We start from the raw sequence: 20,195 nt of genomic DNA, 5'->3' as shown, positions 1-20,195 counted from the left end.
TTTATCTTTTCTCCTTGCACAATTATGTTTCATTTTAGATATTAGATTCAAAACTGGCTCCTTAGGCCTCGTTTGTCAGCTCAGACTGTACTAACTATTTCTGTCGGATAGGATAAATAGCCACCGGATAGTACTGACTAAATTAGTCGAGTGTTTGGTGCAGTATCGGATTAATGACTGTATTATTTATACTGTGTTTGGTATTATACCAGATAAGATGAATAAAACTTAAAATTGGTATTATACCGGAATAAAACTTAAAAGAAAAGTGAAATCATCTTTTTTTTTTTTTTTTTTTCACAGATCTCTCTGCACCCATCAAACTCCCTCCCTCTCTCTTCCTTCTTCTTCCCCGACTGCAGAAGCATCCCAAATAATTCTTCCCCGCTTCTTTCCGCGGCACCCCCAAACTCCCCGTCTGCAAGCAAGCTCCAGGACCGAGAGACCGAGGTGAGCAGGGAGGATGGTGAGGTTGCTCTCGAACCTAAAGGCTATGGAGAATCCGGATCTGAACTCAGGTCGTAGAAATGGATCCATATCTGGATCTAGACTACCAGCATGTGGATCCGATGCTTGAAGAAGTTCATGAGCAGGACATCTGCAGCACGGACGCAGTCGGTTTGGTGTGGCGATCGTGAAGATGGAGGGGATAACGCCCCGACTAATTATCCCGAGCTTTTGTGGTGTTTTAATAGTACGGTGTCAACCGTATAAAATTTGATAGACCGGATAATTAAGCAGGTGCTTATTTAGTACGATAGTGCATCAAACAACTGCTCCCGTATTATTTATCCTATCCGATGCTTTATACGGCGTGCCAAACGAGGCCTTATTCTTTAGGATAGGTGAATAAATGCCCTTTAGTGCGCTTGACATAAGTTTACAAGGTGGCTATTTCAATTAGTGAGTGGTATGAGGAAAATTTTATTCGAACTTATATTTTGTATCTTAACACCCAGCTTACTTTTCATACTCACATTGTATTTAATTTATTTATCATTATCTCTTTACACCAAACATTATTTCCGAAGCCGCCCTTACTTATCAAAACTCAACTCAACTCAACCATACTTCTTTTTACACTCAACTCAATCTACTTACAAATAAAAAAATAAAACCACGAGTCCATCATCTCTATGGAGCCAAGCCCCTTCTCTCTCTGTTTAAAAATCCTTTCATCTCCCATGGTTGTCATTCTGCACCCCCATCTACTCCTCTGTAGTCATCCACACCTCTTCCTCTTCATTTTCTTCATCATTTGACATCTCTAAATATGTATATATGTATTTATTAAGCACTTAGTCGTTGCGAGATTTTGCATCACTTTGTCTTCATTTTTAATATGTATATATTAAGCACTATTTTTATGGTACTGCATTTTTGCTTACCATCCCCAAGTGGTGATAATGCTCACAACTTTATTTATCACTGTTAGTTGAGTTTAATTAAATTTTGAGATTGTATCTATCCACTACACAGATCTCAAAATTTAGTTTTTTTATTTTTTTATTTATATATATATATCCTTTATCTTTAACTTTAACTTTAGCTTTATTCATTTCCTTTTCAAAGAGCATTTATATTCTTTGGCTTTAACTTTAACTTTATCTTTATTTATTTCTTTTTCAAAAAGCATCTTTTAGTTAAAAGGTAGAGGAAAATGCTTTTCCTTTAGCTTTAACTTTACTTTTTCCTTTTATTTATTGATTGGGAAGATCATTCACTAATAAGAAAAAGGAAAGGCCTGACTCATTTTTAGCTTTAGCTTTAACTTTGTCTTTTTATGTATGGTTGATAGGGTGATAATTATATGATTCAAAACTTTTGTGCCTGGGCTTTGAAAAAGAATATCCCACAAACAAAAAAACATTGCTTAAGGCTAACGACTCATCCACAATCAAAATATTTCCTAAACTCGTCACTAATATCACATATTCAAGATTTAACAGTAAGTTTTTCTTTGTATTTTTTTTTGTTTGTTTTTTCTTTCATTTTTGGGTTGTTAAATCAATAACTCACGATGCGTTTTATTTTATATTTCTTTTAACTAAATTATTTGGTGGCATTTTTAGATATGTCGGGTGCTCGATGGACGTATTTTCAATCCTCAATTGCTGTTGAATTTGTAAGCAGCCTACCTAATCAGTAGGCTTTTTTTCCTCTCCTGTGTGACTTTGCAAGGATGGTGACCTCTTTCTACGAAGACGAAGACTTCGAGTTGAAGACGAAGACGAAGACTTCGAGTTGAAGACGCAGACGAAGACTTCCAGTTTAGGGCGCAAACTTCCAGCCGTATTATGATTTTTGTGACTTTGCAAGGATGGTGACCTCTTTCTACGAAGACGAAGACTTTGAGTTGAAGACGAAGACGAAGACTTCGAGTTGAAGACGAAGACGAAGACTTCGAGTTTAGGGCGCAAACTTCCAGCCGTATTATGATTTTTATTTCTTTTATTTTGTTTTTTTAAGGCAAAGAATTCCAGTTTTTCCATTAAAGACAGAGACTTTCCAAGTCTTTCTATTTTCCAACTTGTACGTGGCGCATGCGATAACCAAGTTGCAGTATGAGTTTGATATTGATGTGTTTTTAAAAAAAAAAATTATTGAGTGTTTTGGTAATTTTATTTATTTATTTTGTAACTCTTTTAAAAAAAAAAGAATGTACGACTGTTTGATAAACTTTTATATAAAACTATTGTGAATATGTTAAATGACTAAAAATGATATGGTTTTAAATCTGATATAATAAGCTAAAGAGAATAATTTAAGGGCAATGATTGTAATTTTGTAAAATATGGGAGGTGCATTTATCATTTGAAATTTCATTAAATGAGTACCGTTTGCTATGCTTTGGGAAAAAAAAATGTTTTTTTATTTTGTTTTATAAGTATGGTGGGCATGCTTCTACTTTTTTACTGTCATTACCAACAGTTTTTTTTTATATCACTTTTTTTTTTACCAAACTGTGACAACCTGTCCCAAATTTTGTTATTTTATAAATTTTAAAATATGAAATTACGAGAATACCCTAGAGGCGAGGATATTGATTTCCGTTGATCACTAGTTCATGACGCGTATGAATTATTATTGCAATTATTTTAAGGGGTGATTGGAAAAGAAAAGGAAAAAAAAATCGGGGAAGAAGAAGGAAAAACGAAATAGAGGAAAAAGAGGGCTACTGCCCAATTAGAAAAGAAAAAAAGAAGGGGCTTTTGCCCAATCAGGAAGAAGGAGGTGTGGAGATGACCAATGGGAGAGCAGGAAAAGAGGGGAAAGGAGGGAGGTGCAGAGCACCTAACCAACCAATTCGACCTGTACACCCACGACAACCCGGTTTCGAACCGGTGTGAAATTCCGGCCACTTCCACCATATTTTCAGGGGAAATTCACCCATCTATTACTAGTAACCTCTTTCATAACCTCCATTCTTCCATTTCCACCCAAAATTAGAAGGAATTTGGTTGAAATTTGGTGGAAAAACCACCATGGGTGTCGAGGGAAAGGTTGCTTGAGATCCACCAAACCTGAAACAATTTCATTCAATTATCATTACCAATAGACTTCCCTTGAACTCCTGAACAAAGCCCAATAGGTTTTAGGGGCGGTGGAATGTCAAGGAGGAAGAATCGAAGCACACCCTTTATAGGGTTTCCATTGGAATTTCATGAAATTGAGGTGTTCCCAGCCAAATTGGCCTTGGCCACATGTATAAAAGTTGCTCTACTCATTGAGATCTTCATTTCTGTAAAATTTGGTAATTTTTGGAAATAGTTGGATTTTCCGGTGAGCCGAGGTGGCCGACTGCCACCCACGGCGGCACGTGGCCAGTGGGCCGATGGTGTCTTCCTAAGTTCAATTAGAGGCCCTGAATTCATAATTGATGTCCGTATGTCGTAATCTGATTATTTGAAGTTAGATTCATTACGATACGTTATTTGGTAAAAATATGAACCAACGATTCGACCGTTGGATCGTCACCAAATTTGATATGTTATTATGCATAATATTTGAGGATCATAGGAACTTACGGATCGGGAATCCAATGTATGGATCTTCCCAAATTGGATTTGTAAGTTTATAAAATAAATGTTAACCGCCACTTGGTTTTGGGCAATTGGCGAAGATTCGACCGTTGGATCGTAATGAAATTTTAGTATGTTATTCTAGAAGCATATTGTGTATCTTTGGAAGTTGTGGATTGGAAATCTGATGTGCAGATCTTCCGGATCGAGTTATACAGGGTTGTGGACCCAACCGTCGATCTTTGATCGACGGTTGACTCTTGGTCAATGGGTCTCAAATTATTCTTGAAGGTCCTTGAGGATATGTTTTATGTAAATTATATATTCTATCAGTAAGAACTCTGAGACGTGATTTGATACTTGGCCATAGGCGACGATAGTTCGTGATGTCTCGATATTCTTGCGAAGGAGTCGTAGTACGGACCTAACATTACTTACGTTTCCTTACTGTCAATGCTTTGAAGTACTAATGCGAACTACGAATGGCTTGATCCCTGTTTAGGGTACGTAGGCAGTCTAACAAGGCGTTAGATGCATCCATATAATAAATGAGACTAAATAATTGGGACAATAGCCTTGTTTGGGGAATTGAACAATGTGAGGGACATTGGTGGAAAATGTGAGAATTAACCTTATGATTTGGTAGTTAATTGTTGTTCATAAATCAATGTGTGAATAATCAAGGAATTGAAGTAAGGAAACATAAGTAATGTTAGTTAATTAAACTAGTGTCTAATTGGGCTTATCACCGATAGTTATTCTCGAAAATAAATAGTTTGGAAATGGGACATTACAGATTATGCATTTCACGCCATGTTATATATATACACTTGAAAATACTATGTTATAGTTGAGTTTTAGATTGCATCATAACATATTCATATGTGTATTACCTGAACCTAATTATTATGAATGCTTCGAAGTGCCAAATGATGCTGCGGACGCCCAGGTAAGCTTCAGGTGAGTACATGTTGATGATAGTGATGGTAGTGAGTATGTTGATGAGATATTGATTGGCTAGCATTTTGATGAGATATTGATTCAGTCGTACAGGTCACGTGAGGTGACTCCGGCTAGTATATTGATGAGATATGTGATGAGATATGGATAAGTCGTACATGTCATTATAGGTGACTCCGACTTATATGCTAGCAATGATTGATGAGATATGTGATGAGATATGGATAAGTTGTACAAGTCACTATAGGTGACTCCGACTTATATGCTAGCCATGATTGATGAGATATGTTATGAGATATGGATAAGTCGTACAGGTCACTATAGGTGACTCCGACTTATATGCTAGCCATGATTGATGAGATATGTGAGATATGTGATGAGATATGGATAAGTCGTACATGTCACTATAGGTGACTCCGACTTATATGCTAGCCATGATTGATGAGATATGTGATGAGATATAGATAAGTCGTACATGTCACTATAGGTGACTCCGACTTATATGCTAGCAATGATTGGTGATATATGTGATGAGATATGGATAAGTCGTACATGTCACTATAAGTGACTCCGACTTGTATGCTAATATGGTTTATTAAGCACATGATTATTTATATTGCTGAGTAGTAGTATACTTCTGGGTTTACTGTTGGTATACTTTTGATTTCATGCTTTATGTAGTATGATTTGCTGGAAACTATACAGATTTTATGGCGAAGGGTTATTACCTTTGATAATGGAAATGACTTTGAAAATCTTTGTCTTGACCACTCATATTTTTTATTTATGCACCCCTCCAGGTTCTAGCAGCAAGGTTTCCGTATCGACGAGGATTCATGGCACTTCCCAGTACATGTGGCTTCTTTTAATGGTGTTTGTACCATACTTCACCAATCCCGAAACTACTGAGCACTGGTCAATGTTATACCGTCAAGGACCAAGAAGAATTTCCCTCCAACCATGAGACCAATCACAGAGCGACACGTGTTGACATCAGAAGCCAATCATAGCGCAACACATGTCAACATCAGAAGCTAATCACAACACGACACGTGTCAATGTCAAAACAAAGCTAGAAACTCTCTTCTATAAAAGGAGATCATTCTCCCACAATATTTCATAATGTCATTTGTATTAAATCATTCACTAGTACTCACAAAAGGAGAGCTTGAACCTATGTATTTGTGTAAACCCTTCACAATTAATGAGAACTCCTTTACTCCGTGGACGTAACCAATCTGGGTAAACCACGTACATCTTGTGTTTGCTTCTCTCTCTCTATCCATTTACATACTTATCCACACTAGTGACCGGAGTAATCTAACGAATGTCACACACTTTCTGTTGTACCAAAGTCCTCACTGATTTTGTGCATCAACAAATGGTATAGTTATTATCTTACCTTACTGTACTTTACTTATGCTCTGTATCACGTGTGAAATGGGTCCAGACCTGCTCATCGCCCACTCGTGTACTTAGGCACTTTTAGATTTTAATTTATTCACATTTTATACATTATCACACTTTAGGACTTCGTTACCTTCCAGGTGTCGGCCAACACGGCTCGATTCGAGGTCCTAGTGGACATTCCGGGTCGGGATGTGTCACAAACACATTTGGTGTTCCAAATTTTGTAATAATATGCTTTTTAGAATCACTATAACCCCAAACAGCCCTTAGGACTTGTGGGCTATTCTTTTTACTCTCTCTCATTATATTTTGAAGAAATTGTAGCAATGGTCCTTCAATTTTAATTTAATTGGAGTAATGGTTCCTCAACTAAAAATCGATAACCATTGATCCCTTAACTCTTCAAAACATGCATTTATGGTCCTTTTCGTCAACTCCGTTGGAATTTTCGTGAAAATGAGTCACGAGCCACACACAAGAGGCTGAATCAAGGGGCAAATATGAAAAAAAAATGAGAAAAATTGTAGCAATAGTCCCTAAACTTCAACCAAATTAGAGAAATTGTCCCTCAACTTTAACCTAATTGGAGAAATGAGAATATTAAAACTGTTACTGAATACTAACCACTGTTCTAAAAATCCTAGGCAGTGATAGGCGACTGGCCACCACTCTGATTAATCTATAGGCGTTTGAAAGGTCTAGACGCTCACTTAGACTAGCCTAGGTCATGACTCTTATTTAGACAGAAAATAAATAACTTTCATTTTGCATTTTATAACCTCTATATTCCTATCCGTGGTAGAAAAATGGCTACGTCCATTAGATTTTTTTGGTACAATCTAGTGGTATTCCTCTTCACTAGTAAGTGGGAGGTCTTAGGTTCGATTCTCGCCAAAGAAGAATTTGAACCACATTATTGCTAGCACATTGTGAGGCTAAGCTCACATCCTTCCTTTAGTGTAGATAATATCGTTTGGTATATATAAAAAAAGAATATTTTCAATAGTAGATATTTATGAGATACAAAAGTGTTCGGACAAAAAATCATCGTACATTAAACTGCGGCTAAAATGTAAATAACTTCTGCACGTTTTAGAGGTGAACTCAAGGTAATCAGTTTTTATTGTGGACCAAAACTTCAGAAAATGATCTAACATGGATGTATAATTGAGTTTATGAATTTTAATGGGTTAAATTCATAAATATCTCGACTACATGTGGATTTAATATTGTAGTATCTTTTAACCTCTATATTGGTATATGTGGCAAAAAATAAGTACCTCCATGAGAACATTTTGTATATCGATGAATATTTTCAATTTAGGTATTTATTAGATGCCAAAAATTATAAGTTTATTCGCGAAAGTTGAATAGTAATAATTAGTAATCCAACATGTGCATGATGTTTGCTTATAATCATGGTATGAAGGAACAAATGTATATGTTTCATGCATGATTCGGAATAGTATTAGTCGTTACAAGATTTTGCATCACTTTGTCTTTATTTTTAATAGGAAAAATTAGTATCCGGTCCCTAGTTTTTACTGTTCATTGACTAACACCTTATTAGTTCTCAAATTTTGATTCAAGTCCCTAGCATTAATGTGATAATGAATTTACATGTTTATTATATAATTTTTTTTAATATAAAAATTAGTAATTAATTTAGGGTTTAATACTCACACCTCTATTAAACTTCTAATTAATTTTCAATTCAAACATTTCCAAAATAATAAAAAATTAAATTAAATTAAGTTTGTACCTATTAGTTTTTTTTATATATAAAAAGATTCTCAATTTTTTAATCTTAAATGTACCCATTCATATAATTTTTCAATTTTTTTAATCTTAAATGTACCCATTCTCAAATATATCAATTTGTTATATGTAAAATGTACCCTTTTTTAATATAAAATCCATTCAAATTTTTTAATCCATGTTTAAACTTATATGGGTACATTCTTTTTCGTTGATTTGAGAATGTATCCATGTTTTGGTACAATAACTTTTTTTGTTAATTTTGGTTAATGTACCCATACATATATGTATATATATATATACACACACACACACACACACAATATAATAGAGAGAATAATTTATATTTTATTATTTTTAATCCCATAAATTATGGGTTTTATTTAAAATCTCATTAATACAAACAATTACAAATTTCAATTTTTAATTTTTAATTAAAAAAATATAGTAACTTACATTATTACATTAATATCAGGGACCTCAATCAAAAACTAAAAACTAACAAGGTTTCAATCAAAGAATATTGATAGCTAGAGACCGCATCCAAAGTGTCCCTTTTTAATATGTATGTATTAAGCACTATTTTTATGGGACTGTATTTTTACTTACCACCCTTAAATGGTGATAATGCTCACGACTTTATTTATTAGCATCACCATCACCATCACCATCACCGAACCATCTCGTGATTATTAATATATGCAGCTAGTCAAAGTCTATGTGGAAAAAGAAAAATGGAACGTAGACGTACGAAAAATAAAAAATAAAAACTTTAGCTTTGTATTGATTTATATCATTTGGCTTTAACTTTAGCTTTAGCTTTATTTATTTCATTTTCAAAGAGCATCCTTTACTTAATAAAGGAAAATGCCTTACCTTTAGCTTTTTCTTTTTATTTATTGATTAGGAAGATCTTTTAATAAAAGGAACAAGGAAATGACTGAGTCATTTTTAGCTTTAGTTTTAACTTTATCTTTTTATGTATGGTTGATGTGGTGGGCTTTGAAAAAGAATATTCTACAAACAAATAACCATTGCTTAAGGCTAAAGGCTCACCCACAATCAAAAAATATTTTCTAAATCCGCCACTAATATCACATATTGTTGACTACGCCTCACATACGAAATACATCCGACATTTACTTTTTCAATCAAAATTTATCGTAATGCACCCCACATACTTTCCTATACTACCATCACACCCCAAACTTTATACGGGCTAGTTTGGGGTAGTTGTGGTGTAAAAAAAAAAAGAAAAAAAAGAAAGGTTGTTTTCATAAGCAGGAGTAGAGCTGTTTATGCTTTTTACTGTTTTGGACCCATGATTTTGACAAAAAGCACTATTTTTCATTTACCAAACACAATTTTAGCCCCAACATTTTAAAAAAACTTCTTTTAAAATAATGTCAGCAATGTCAAACCAGCCTTACATACACCCCCCCCCAACATTCTCTCATTTTTCATTCTCATCACACCTCCAAATTTCAAGACTCTTGCTAAACATGGTTAATCATGAGGTTGACTACATGACATTTGATTGTTGGTTTATGTCACTGGTAGAGCACAAATCCAAAATTTGCATCCCTCTCTGTTACTCATCTAGAGTCAATCTCACAAAATTTTGACCCAAAAAAGCATGAGAGGACATGGGTGAATTTTATTATTATTATTTTTAATTATAATGGGTTCAATTCTTTTTATTGTACAAAACTTAAAAGAAAGTAATGCCAACTACCAAACTTACCACTTAGAGAAAAATTTGTTTACATTAAAAGAAAGTAGCGCTGCCTAGGCCCCTGCCTAGACGCTTGGCGGCTGGCCACCGCTTCAATTAATGCCTAGGCGTTTGAAAATTAAGAAATGACGCCTAGATCTGCTAAGGCACCCGCCTAGGCATCCGCGTAGCCCGCCCAGACCCGCCTAGACACTTGCCTAGGTTACAACTCACTTAGATAGAAAATGGATAACTTTCCTTTTGCATTTTATTGTTTCCAATAAATTGTAAGAGACTTATTAAACACTTAAATAAACATACATTATATGTTTGCTCCTCATATTTTCATTATGTTCCAATACTTCATAATATATATGTCATTTTATTTTCTAGTTTATGATGAAATTATATATATTTTAAGTATAAACAGACACTTATTTACACAAAATACAATATATTTACTTAAATTCGCTTAAGCGCCTAGCAACCTAGGCGTTAGGCCCCAGTCCGTCGCCCGACTAGCGCTTAGCATCTTTTAGAATCTTGCAATTAGAGGTTTTAGGATTTTAGGGTTCAGGTTTAGACAATCAATTTAGGATAGGTTCATATTAGTAAATATTTTTGTGTATTCAATTTCCTTTAAATTTTTTGGGGCTAAATAGTCATTTCATGTGAAGATACACAGTTCATCTAATAATACATATTTATATGGGGTGTATTCAATAATATGTAGGGTGCTAATCAAAGTTATCCAACTCTTTTAATATTGCAATATCCCAAATTCCTATATTATTATATATATGATTATTAGACTGACATCTAGCCAATCCGGCACTGTTGTCGGTGTTAAAAGGGGAAATCCGCATGGCTAGAGCCAAACAGTGGGTGAATGGTACCAATCGGCACCACCATCCACCTGTGTCCAATAAAAGCGTGCGCTATATATGTCTGTAGATTTCTAGCACTGGAAATACATTAGTTTGTCGTAATATCTTTTTCTACTGTCGCGCTACAAGAGCCTCCATATATGAAGTGGACTAGCAGCCCCTAAACAGAGAACTCTACAACATCTCCACCGCCGCCCTTCCCTCTCAACCTGCAAAAAGCACCATCAAGGTTGACTTTAGGCCACTGGACCTTGAGAATGCCGTTGTCACCGTTACCTTGGCTGCTTCCTTTTTGCTTGATTATGTGTAATGGTACACAAAATCTTGGGGGCTAGCAAAAATGCATTCTACTAATGACATTGAAGATGGTAACTGCTTAGAGGGCAAGGGACCGGCCGAATGTGGGAATGCCATTTTTGCATAATTATCTGAATATTCTGCACAATGCCCGAAGAAAGTTGAGGTTCCACCATAAAATCAATAGGCGATATGACGAATAATCCAATCTCTTATAAACTCATGCAAGACCCATCCTCTCATTAATAAGGGATCCATTCTCAACATGTCCCCACACGTTTGGTGAATTTTCAAGTCTAACACGTAGATAATATAACGAGGTGACGTGAATCATGTGTGGCCGTTTGTCTTCACACATGGGATAACCTACTCTGATACCATGAAGAAAGTTAAAGTTCCACCATAAAACCAATTGGCAATATGAGGAGTAGCCAAATCTCTTATAAACCTATGCAATGTCCATTCTCATCAATGGAATATTCGTTCTCAACAAAGAGATCTTAAACTGATGCTCTCTTTGAAGTTTAAGCTAGTAACTAAGAATATATTATACTTTTAAATTACATTTATTATTATCTGATACTTCATATAAATGACCTAATGTAGAAAAATAAGTCGGTCAATAAAATTATATTCAATTAATAGTTTTAAGAACTACTCCCCATATTGGCAATTGGTTTTATGGTAGAACTGCAACTTTTTTCATATAATTCCTTTATTCTCTGTTGGTTGTGCGTACTCTTATTTTCAACTCCTAATTCATATCCATATGCTTTTAATGCATGCGCCACGTTAGTTTCTCTTCAGTTTTTAGATCTTCAGCTACTTGGAGCGGATGTTATCCATCATCTGTTGTGTACCAAAAAGAGAATATTCTCAACATGTCTGTTGTACATCATCTCAATATGATAGAACACAGAAACATGTATACTTTATTTCATCACTGTATATAGTAATCAAGCGAAGTACAACAAACAAGAATAAAGCCACACAACAAACGAGAATAAACCCAGACAAATCTTTTCTAGGATAAAAAACTGCATGACAGAACAATGCACGCAGGGCCGAACGGCCAGCAAAAGGGATAGTGCCCAACCATTGCCTCCCTCCTCAAAACAACACAAACTGTTGGCGAACACTTGAGCTCACCTGGCATGAGTAAAACAGTTGATGAAAGAATTTTAGTAAAATCATGTTATAATCCCTAAGAATGTTATTTTGCATTACATATATCGTTTTATATATCATTTACTTGCATCACCCTGTTAATCCCCAAGAGTTTACCTGTCACTGTGGATTGTGATCGCATTTTTTTGGCCGGTGCACAAGATCTCAGCGGAAACAGTCAGGACACCATTTGCATCAATAGAAAAACAAACATCTGCTTTAACAGCTCCCTTACGAGCTGGAGGAATGTCAAGGATGGTAAATCCACCCAAATAATTATTACCTTTGGTGAATTCACACTCACCCTCAAACACTCGGAAGGAGATAGCAGTTTGGTTGTCATGAGCAGAAACGAAAATTTTGTTATTCTTAATGGGAATTTTGGTGTTTCTTGGAATCACAACACTCATGTCTTCTTCTTCATCCACTTCAATTCCAAGTGACATAGGGATGACATCCGACAGTGAGAAGTCTCGAAGCTTCCCAGCTATATTTCCACTCAAGACTGCAGCTTGAACAGCGGCTCCATAAGCCACGGCCTCATCCGGATTTATGCTCTTACACAGCTCCTTTCCCTTGAAAACCTGCTGTAACATCTCTTGCACCTTGGGAATTCTAGAAGATCCTCCAACAAGAACAACGTCATCAACATTGCTTATATCCATTTTGGCATCTTCCAAACACTTTTTCACAGGCTCCATGCACTTGTTGAAGATATCCATGTTCATTTCTTCAAATAGGTCACGGGTAAAGTTTGTGTGAAAATCTTCACCCTTATACCAAGAATCGATTTCAATATCAGTGTCAAAGGAAAAAGAAAGTGCCTTCTTTGCCTTCTCACAGGCAGTTTTGGCCTTCCGAAGAGCTTTGGCGTCTCCACAAATGTCCACGTTTTGCTTTCTCTTGAATTCCTCGACACAGTAATTCACCATTCTGTTGTCCAAGTCTTCACCTCCAAGGTGAGTGTCTCCAGCAGTGGACTTCACATCAAAAGCGCCATGACCTATGGTAAGCAGTGACACGTCTAAAGTACCGCCACCCCAATCAAATATAATCACATTTCTCTTATTAAACCAACCGGCTTTCTTGTCAATGCCATAAGCGACGGCTGCAGCAGTTGGTTCATTGAGAATGCGCAACACCTTTAAGCCGGCCAATTTACCAGCCTCTATTGTAGCCTGACGCTGCGAATCGTTGAAGTAAGAGGGGACGGTGATAACTGCATTTTTTTCACTTATCTTTGAGCAGAGGTAGGACTCGGCAATCTCCCGCATCTTTGCTAGAACCATGGATGAGATATCTTCAGCAAAAAATTTTTTCTCTTCACCCCTGTGGTTAACCGCAATCATTGGCTTGTCAGCAGGACCTTCTATGACCTTGAATGGCCAAAGCTTCTTATCTTTTTGAACAGAGTCCTCGCTGAACTTCCTACCAATTAGCCGCTTTGCATCTGTCAAGAGTTACTTTTAAATTAATTATTTCTTAAAGTGATTTATATTTTTAACTTACTTTTACCAACTTATATAATAACGGGGCAGTTAGATCCTCATCCAAAAATTCTAGTTATTTTTTAAATTGAGTCCAATTGTAACATATTTATATCTTAAGAAGACTACAAAATTTTCCAAGCGAAACATATTTAAAATAGAATTGAATACAACTAATTCTGAAGAGATAGATTACAATTTACAATCAAAAGATATCTATAACATAGGTAGCTAAAAACCATTTATCTATAATGCAGGTAGATTATCGAGAAAAAAAAATTCTACGATATAGGTAATTAAATAAGTAAAAAGACTGATGCAACATGGTTTTTGAAGGGTTAATTCTTATGATTTAGGATATATAATTGAGATATTTTTTATACAGGCGCCTCAGTTTTGAATTTTCTAGATCAAACATTCATGTTTTTTAGTGATTTGATTAAACTTTTGTTTGTCATAATTTTGGTGCTATATGCACATTTTATTGTAACAAATTTCCTATAATCTAGCCTTTTGATTACACTCTCCTCCGTTAGAGACAATTGTAAAAAAAAAAAAAGTTGGTTAGATTCAATTTATTTTCACAATAATGCTACAATTTAGCAATAATTATCTAGGATTTAAGATATTTTCTTCCCAAAATAGTTTAAAATATTTTTAAATCCCCCAAAATCAAACGTACCGAAATAAGTTTTTCTTTTAGTACGTTAAGAGAAAATAGGATTGAGAATAATATAAATGTACCAATACACAATGTGTACAAAATAAAACGTACCAAAATAAAAATAATGTACCAATATTAATAATATGTATCAAATCAAACGTACCAAAATTGCAAATAAACGTACCAATTAATAATTTTTGTAAATTCAAACGTACCAATTAATAATTTTTGTAAATTCAAACGTACCCACAGATAATATATATGTAATGTATTGCACCTAATAATAATTCTTCAACAACTATACTTAAAAAAAAACAGCAAAAAAAAAAAAAAATTTCACAAAAAAAATTACACAGAGCTTTTATGTTTATCACCAACTATTCAAATCAAACGTACCAAAATTGCAAATAAACGTACTAATTAATAATTTTTGTAAATTCAAACGTACCCACAGATAATATATATGTAATGTATTGCACCTAATAATAATTCTTCAACAACTATACTTAAAAAAAAACAGCAAAAAAAATATAATTTCACAAAAAAAATTACACGGAGCTTTTATGTTGATCACCAACTATTTGAAAAAGAAAAAACCATTTGGAAAAATAAATAATATTAAATGTTTGCACAACAAAAAACAACTGTGATCGAAAAAACATATTTGGAAGAAGAGAAAATATAGTTTAATTACTAATATCTCTATTAAATAAGGAAAAATGTATCATGCAAATAAAAAGATAAATGCAAAATTTTTTTTAATTTTAAAAAATAGAGGTGAATATTGGTCAAAACACTTTAATCAAATTTAAAAAAAGCATAGATGCTTAATCTAAATAATATAGAAAAATTGTAAAGGATTCTAATTTTCCCTATATAATTCTCCAAAATTTTTAATTTTATCACAAACTTAATAAAAAGATAATAATCATTAATTGGACCTATTTTAGAAAGTGAATTATTCCAAATAATAGTTCACAAAAATTGAGTTGGAGGGTACTTAGGTTAGTTTGGTATTGTTATATTTTGGAAAAAAAAATTATTTTTTTTGTTGTGTTGTAAGAATAAATAGGTGTGAAATAAAATAGTAAAATATTTGATATCTATAATTATAAAAGTGCTTTTAATAAAAAGAATAAAATCATAATGTTTGATAAATATTTATATAAAACAATTATGATGGTGTAAAACGACAAAAAAAAAAAAACACTCTAACTTATGAGCTTTTCTTCCTTTCTTTTTCTTTGTGCCAGAAAGCTCTTCTTCTTGGTTTCTCTTTCCTTCTAGCGTTTTCAGTCTTCTTTCTTTGTATTTCTTTCTGACAAAATATTCATGGGTTTTCTTCCATTTTTCGTCAATGACCGACCCCTGTGGTGATCTGGCTTTTCTTTCTATTTCTTTCCATTTTTCGTCAAAAGCTTTTCTTTCTATTTCTTTCTGACAAACGTTTATGGCTTTTTCTTTATACCTTTTTTCCTTTCTTCTTTGTCACTCCCGTTTTCATTTCCTGCGATCTGGAACCTTTGCCTCACTCCCATTTCTATTTTCGGCATTTCGATTTTCAGGGCGTTGCATGTTTTGGGAGGTGGGGTGGTGGATGATTGGGTGGGATCTGGGTTATCATCTAGCAGGGAGTGGGTTGGGATCCGTGGTCAGCGAGGTGGCGATGGGTGTATTTGGTAGGGATTGGGAGAGAGATGGGATGGCGAATCTGGGCAGCAGGAAGAGATAGAGGGGCTGGGGTGGCGAATCTGGGTAGCACGGCGTCGGAGAGCAATCGCTCAGACTGGAGAAACGGGGGTGGGGTCAAGAACTGGGATGAAGGAGAAAGAGTGGGTAAGGTTGCCATTTTAAAAAAATTAATTTGATGGCACTGTTCACCGTGTTTTGTGATAAAAGGTTAGTTTTTTTGGCTCAAAACTATGAAAAAAATACTGATTTTGAAGGTTTATTTTTTTAAAATTTAAGCGGTACCAAACTGGTACTCAGCAGGATACCAATAAAAATTGAACTAAATGTATATGAACTAAGTATTGCCAAGTCGGGCACTTGAGCAGGATATCAATAAAGATTGAGACCAGTAAAAGTTTTCAACTTCCTAAAAGCTAACTAATAGAAAACGTAGGCAGTATAGTAGTATATGTATAGAAAGAAATTAACAAGGAAACGGTAAAGAAATGGTCATTTTAAACCTACCAAAGATTGAGTTGGCGGGGAATCTCCCGACTTGGTTAAAAGCTTCATCACCTACCAACCTCTTACTTTCAGTGAATGTAACATATGATCGAGTCGTCCTGTTACCGTGGTCGTTCGCTATGATTTCCGCATGATCGTCCTGCCACACTGCTACACAAGAATATGTTGTCCCCAGATCAATCCCGATGGCATGGCCTTCTGCCATTTCTCAGCTCCGGAGCTTGAAGAATACTTTTTTATTTTTTATTTTTTGAAGGATCAGAGAGGTTCAAGAAGAACGTAAAATGATAAACATGATTGCAGGAAATAGATGTGGAAGAAGCTTTATATGGGAAGAAATGAAAAGTCCAAGTCAATACTTACGCACTAAGGTACCTTTGGTACTCAAACGGGATAGAACATAGGTTTCGTGTTATGTTTGGTACGCGCAGGATGGAAAGGGACGGTTGTTCTGTTCTGTGTTTGGTAAGTGTAGAACATAACGGAACCAAAAGATTAAATGACTAACTTACCCATATTTAGTCTTTTATTTGGTACAATGTTTATACGTGGGTAAAGACGTGACAATTTTTATTTTTGTTTTTTGCTTTTTTTTTTTAAAATTATTCATATTTGAAGTTTGAACACATATATGCTTATCTATAATATTTTTTTACACTAGCACGTGACTGAAAATATGTCTGCCATGAATTCCATCTTGTTCACCTCAGGGTCAGGGATGCTTGAAGTAGGCCTGGCAAACGGGTCGTGTCTGTCGTGTTCGTATCGTTTTCGTGTAACACCTGTTATCTTAACGGGTTGTGTCGTGTCACACCTGTTTTCTTAACGGGTCCTTAACAGGTCGGGTCACTTTACCCAACGGGTAAAGTGACCCGACCCGTTATGACCCGTTAAGAAAAATATATTTTTTTTTAAATTTGCACATACCACACATTGCCACATAAATATTACTTCAAAACATTAAAACACATTTATCGTTTAAGTACTACATCTACACTCGAAAATAAGATCTTAATAAAAAAACATTCATACACTACTAGTCAAAATTTTAAATTTAATTTAATATATAGATTCACTAACATTTAAGAGTTTATTCATACTTTCTTTAAGTATAACATAATATTTTGTGATATCCACTATTGTAAATATTTTAAATTGAAGATCGAGTTCATTCATTGTATTCATATAGGGTCAAGGAGTGTAGCTGTAAAAAATCATCAAAATCGGAGTTAAAATAACCGTTAAATCGTGATTTTTCGTTTTATAACCGTTGAAAAGTTTTGTCCCGTTACTTTATCTCTTAATGTTTGTTTTTTTCAATTTTTGGCCTACGTGATCTCGAAGTATATACAAACATGTTTGACGGTTGGATCGTTGAAACTAGTTTCGTAGAATGCACATCCTATAAAAACAATAGATTCACTAATACTTAAGAGTTTATTCATACTTTCATTAAGTATAACATAAGATTTTGTGGTATCCACTATTGTAAATATTTTAAATTGAAGATCGAGTTCATTCATTGTATTCATATAGGGTCAAGGAGTGTAGCTGTAAAAAATCATCAAAATTGGAGTTAAAATAACCGTTAAATCATGATTTTTCGTTTTATAACCGTCGAAAAGTTTTGTCCCGTTACTTGATCTCTTAATGTTTGTTTTTTTCAATTTTTGGCGTATGTGATCTCGAAGTATATAAAAACGTGTTTGACGGTTGGATCGTTGAAACTAGTTTCGTAGAATACGTATCCCATAAAAACAATAGATTTACTAATACTTAAGAGTTTATTCATACTTTCATTAAGTATAACATAAGATTTGTGGTATCCACTATTGTAAATATTTTAAATTGAAGATCGAGTTCATTCATTGTATTCATATAGGGTAAAGGAGTGTAGCTGTAAAAAATCATCAAAATCGGAGTTAAAATAACCGTTAAATCATGATTTTTCGTTTTATAACCGTCGAAAAATTTTGTCCCATTACTTGATCTCTTAATGTTTATTTTTTTCAATTTTTGGCGTATGTGATCTTGAAGTATATACAAACATGTTTGACGGTTGGATCGTTGAAACTAGTTTCGTAGAATGCATATCCCATATATATTCACTAATACTTAAGAGTTTATTCATACTTCTATTAAGTATAACATAAGATTTTGTGGTATCCACTATTGTAAATATTTTAAATTGAAGATTGAGTTCATTCATTGTATTTATATAGGGTCAAGGAGTGTAGCTATAAAAAATAATCAAAATCGGAGTTAAAATAACCGTTAAATCGTGATTTTTCGTTTATAACCATTGAAAAGTTTTGTCCCGTTACTTGATCTCTTAATGTTTGTTTTTTTCAATTTTTGGCGTATGTTATCTCGAAATATATACAAACATGTTTGACGGTTGGATCATTGAAACTAGTTTCGTAGAATGTATATCCCATAAAAACAATAGATTCACTTTCATTAAGTATAACATAAGATTTTGTGGTATCCACTAGTGTAAATATTTTAAATTGAAGATCGAGTTTATTCATTGTATTCATATAGGGTCAAGGAGTGTAGTTGTAAAAAATTATCAAAATCGGAGTTAAAATAACCGTTAAATCATGATTTTTCGTTTATAATCGTCGAAAAGTTTTGTCCCATTACTTGATCTATGAATATTTTTTTTTTGCAATTTTTAGCGTATACGATCTCTAAACATATACAAACATATTTGACGGTTGGATCGTTGAAATTAGTTTCGTAGGATGCGTATCTCATCTTTCCCTCTCTTTTTTGTTTCCTTTTCTTATCATTTTCTTTTTCCCTCGCTTTTTTTTTTTATTTTTAACTTTTTCCCTCCCTTTTTCTTCAAAGGGCGGACACCTCACCTCACCTACACTACACGGTACAGTGATACTAGTACACCCATCTTTCCCTCTATTTTTTGTTTACTTTTCTTATCATTTTCTTTTTTCCCACCCTTTTTTTTTGAAAACTTTTTCCCTCTCTTTTTTCTTTCAAAGGGCGGATGGCAGATGCATATTAATTGTTATAGTTTGTAGGGGTATAAAATTTAATATATATATATATATATAATTATTATAGTTAATATTTTGGGGGTATAATTATTATAGTATATATAATTATTATAGTTTTTAGGGGTATCAAATTGTTAAATTAATATATATATATATAATTATAGTATTTGTTTAAGGTTATAAAATTATTAAATTAATATTCTGCTTATCGTGTATCGTGTTACCCACGTGTATACCCGAACCAACCCGTTATCTTAACAGGTGCTTATCGGGTTACCCGATAACGACCCGATTCGTTATCGTGTCGACCCGAACACCTGTTAATTTCGTGTCGTGTCGTGTCGGATTATCGAGTCGTGTCAGGAATTGCCAGGTCTAGCTTGAAGGTTACTAGGAATGTTGACCATGTGTTCAACCTCGCAGTTGATATGGGCGGAAGGGGCTTCATTTAGTCCAACCATTCCGTCATCTTTTACAACAATACCATGATTAGCTTCAAAATGGTTGAAGTTTATCGGATCAATGATGTGAAAAGGCAACATTCATCAGTGTAAAAATTAATTATGAGTCTCTATTTTCCGGAAGTAGGCTTCCATACATGTTTACATACTTT

The 20,195-nt window shown here is 34.2% G+C and overlaps 1 protein-coding gene and 1 long non-coding RNA gene across 2 annotated transcripts; one reads left to right on the top strand and one right to left on the bottom strand.

Moving 5' to 3' along the window:
- The first annotated feature begins 1,735 nt into the window (after positions 1 to 1,735).
- Positions 1,736 to 2,625, top strand: LOC114821050 (uncharacterized). Its single transcript, XR_003768467.2, has 2 exons — positions 1,736 to 1,948; positions 2,073 to 2,625. It is a non-coding gene; the product is annotated as an uncharacterized lncRNA (long non-coding RNA).
- A 9,297-nt stretch (positions 2,626 to 11,922) lies between these two features.
- Positions 11,923 to 16,948, bottom strand: LOC103430956 (heat shock 70 kDa protein 4-like). The gene is made up of 3 exons (XM_008369098.4): positions 16,563 to 16,948; positions 12,333 to 13,665; positions 11,923 to 12,197 (listed from the first exon to the last, which is right to left on the bottom strand). The coding sequence occupies exons 1-3, from the start codon at positions 16,765 to 16,767 to the stop codon at positions 12,194 to 12,196; spliced, it is 1,542 nt and encodes a 513-aa protein (XP_008367320.3). The 5' UTR covers positions 16,768 to 16,948; the 3' UTR covers positions 11,923 to 12,193.
- Between the last annotated feature and the right edge of the window lie 3,247 nt (positions 16,949 to 20,195).

This window comes from Malus domestica, chromosome 14 (genome assembly GCF_042453785.1).
Source record: "Malus domestica chromosome 14, GDT2T_hap1".
NCBI lineage: Eukaryota > Viridiplantae > Streptophyta > Magnoliopsida > Rosales > Rosaceae > Malus > Malus domestica.
The sequence above is the reverse complement of the archived record's forward strand: the minus strand, read 5'-3'. Positions and strand labels throughout refer to the sequence as shown.

Bases quoted from the DNA above. Each gene is read 5' to 3' on its own strand.
- LOC103430956 (XM_008369098.4), bottom strand. From the start codon at position 16,767: ATGGCAGAAGGCCATGCCATCGGGATTGATCTGGGGACAACATATTCT. The intron at 13,666-16,562 runs GTAGGTTTAAAA...AACTCTTGACAG, and splicing joins CCCCGCCAACTCAATCTTTG to ATGCAAAGCGGCTAATTGGT.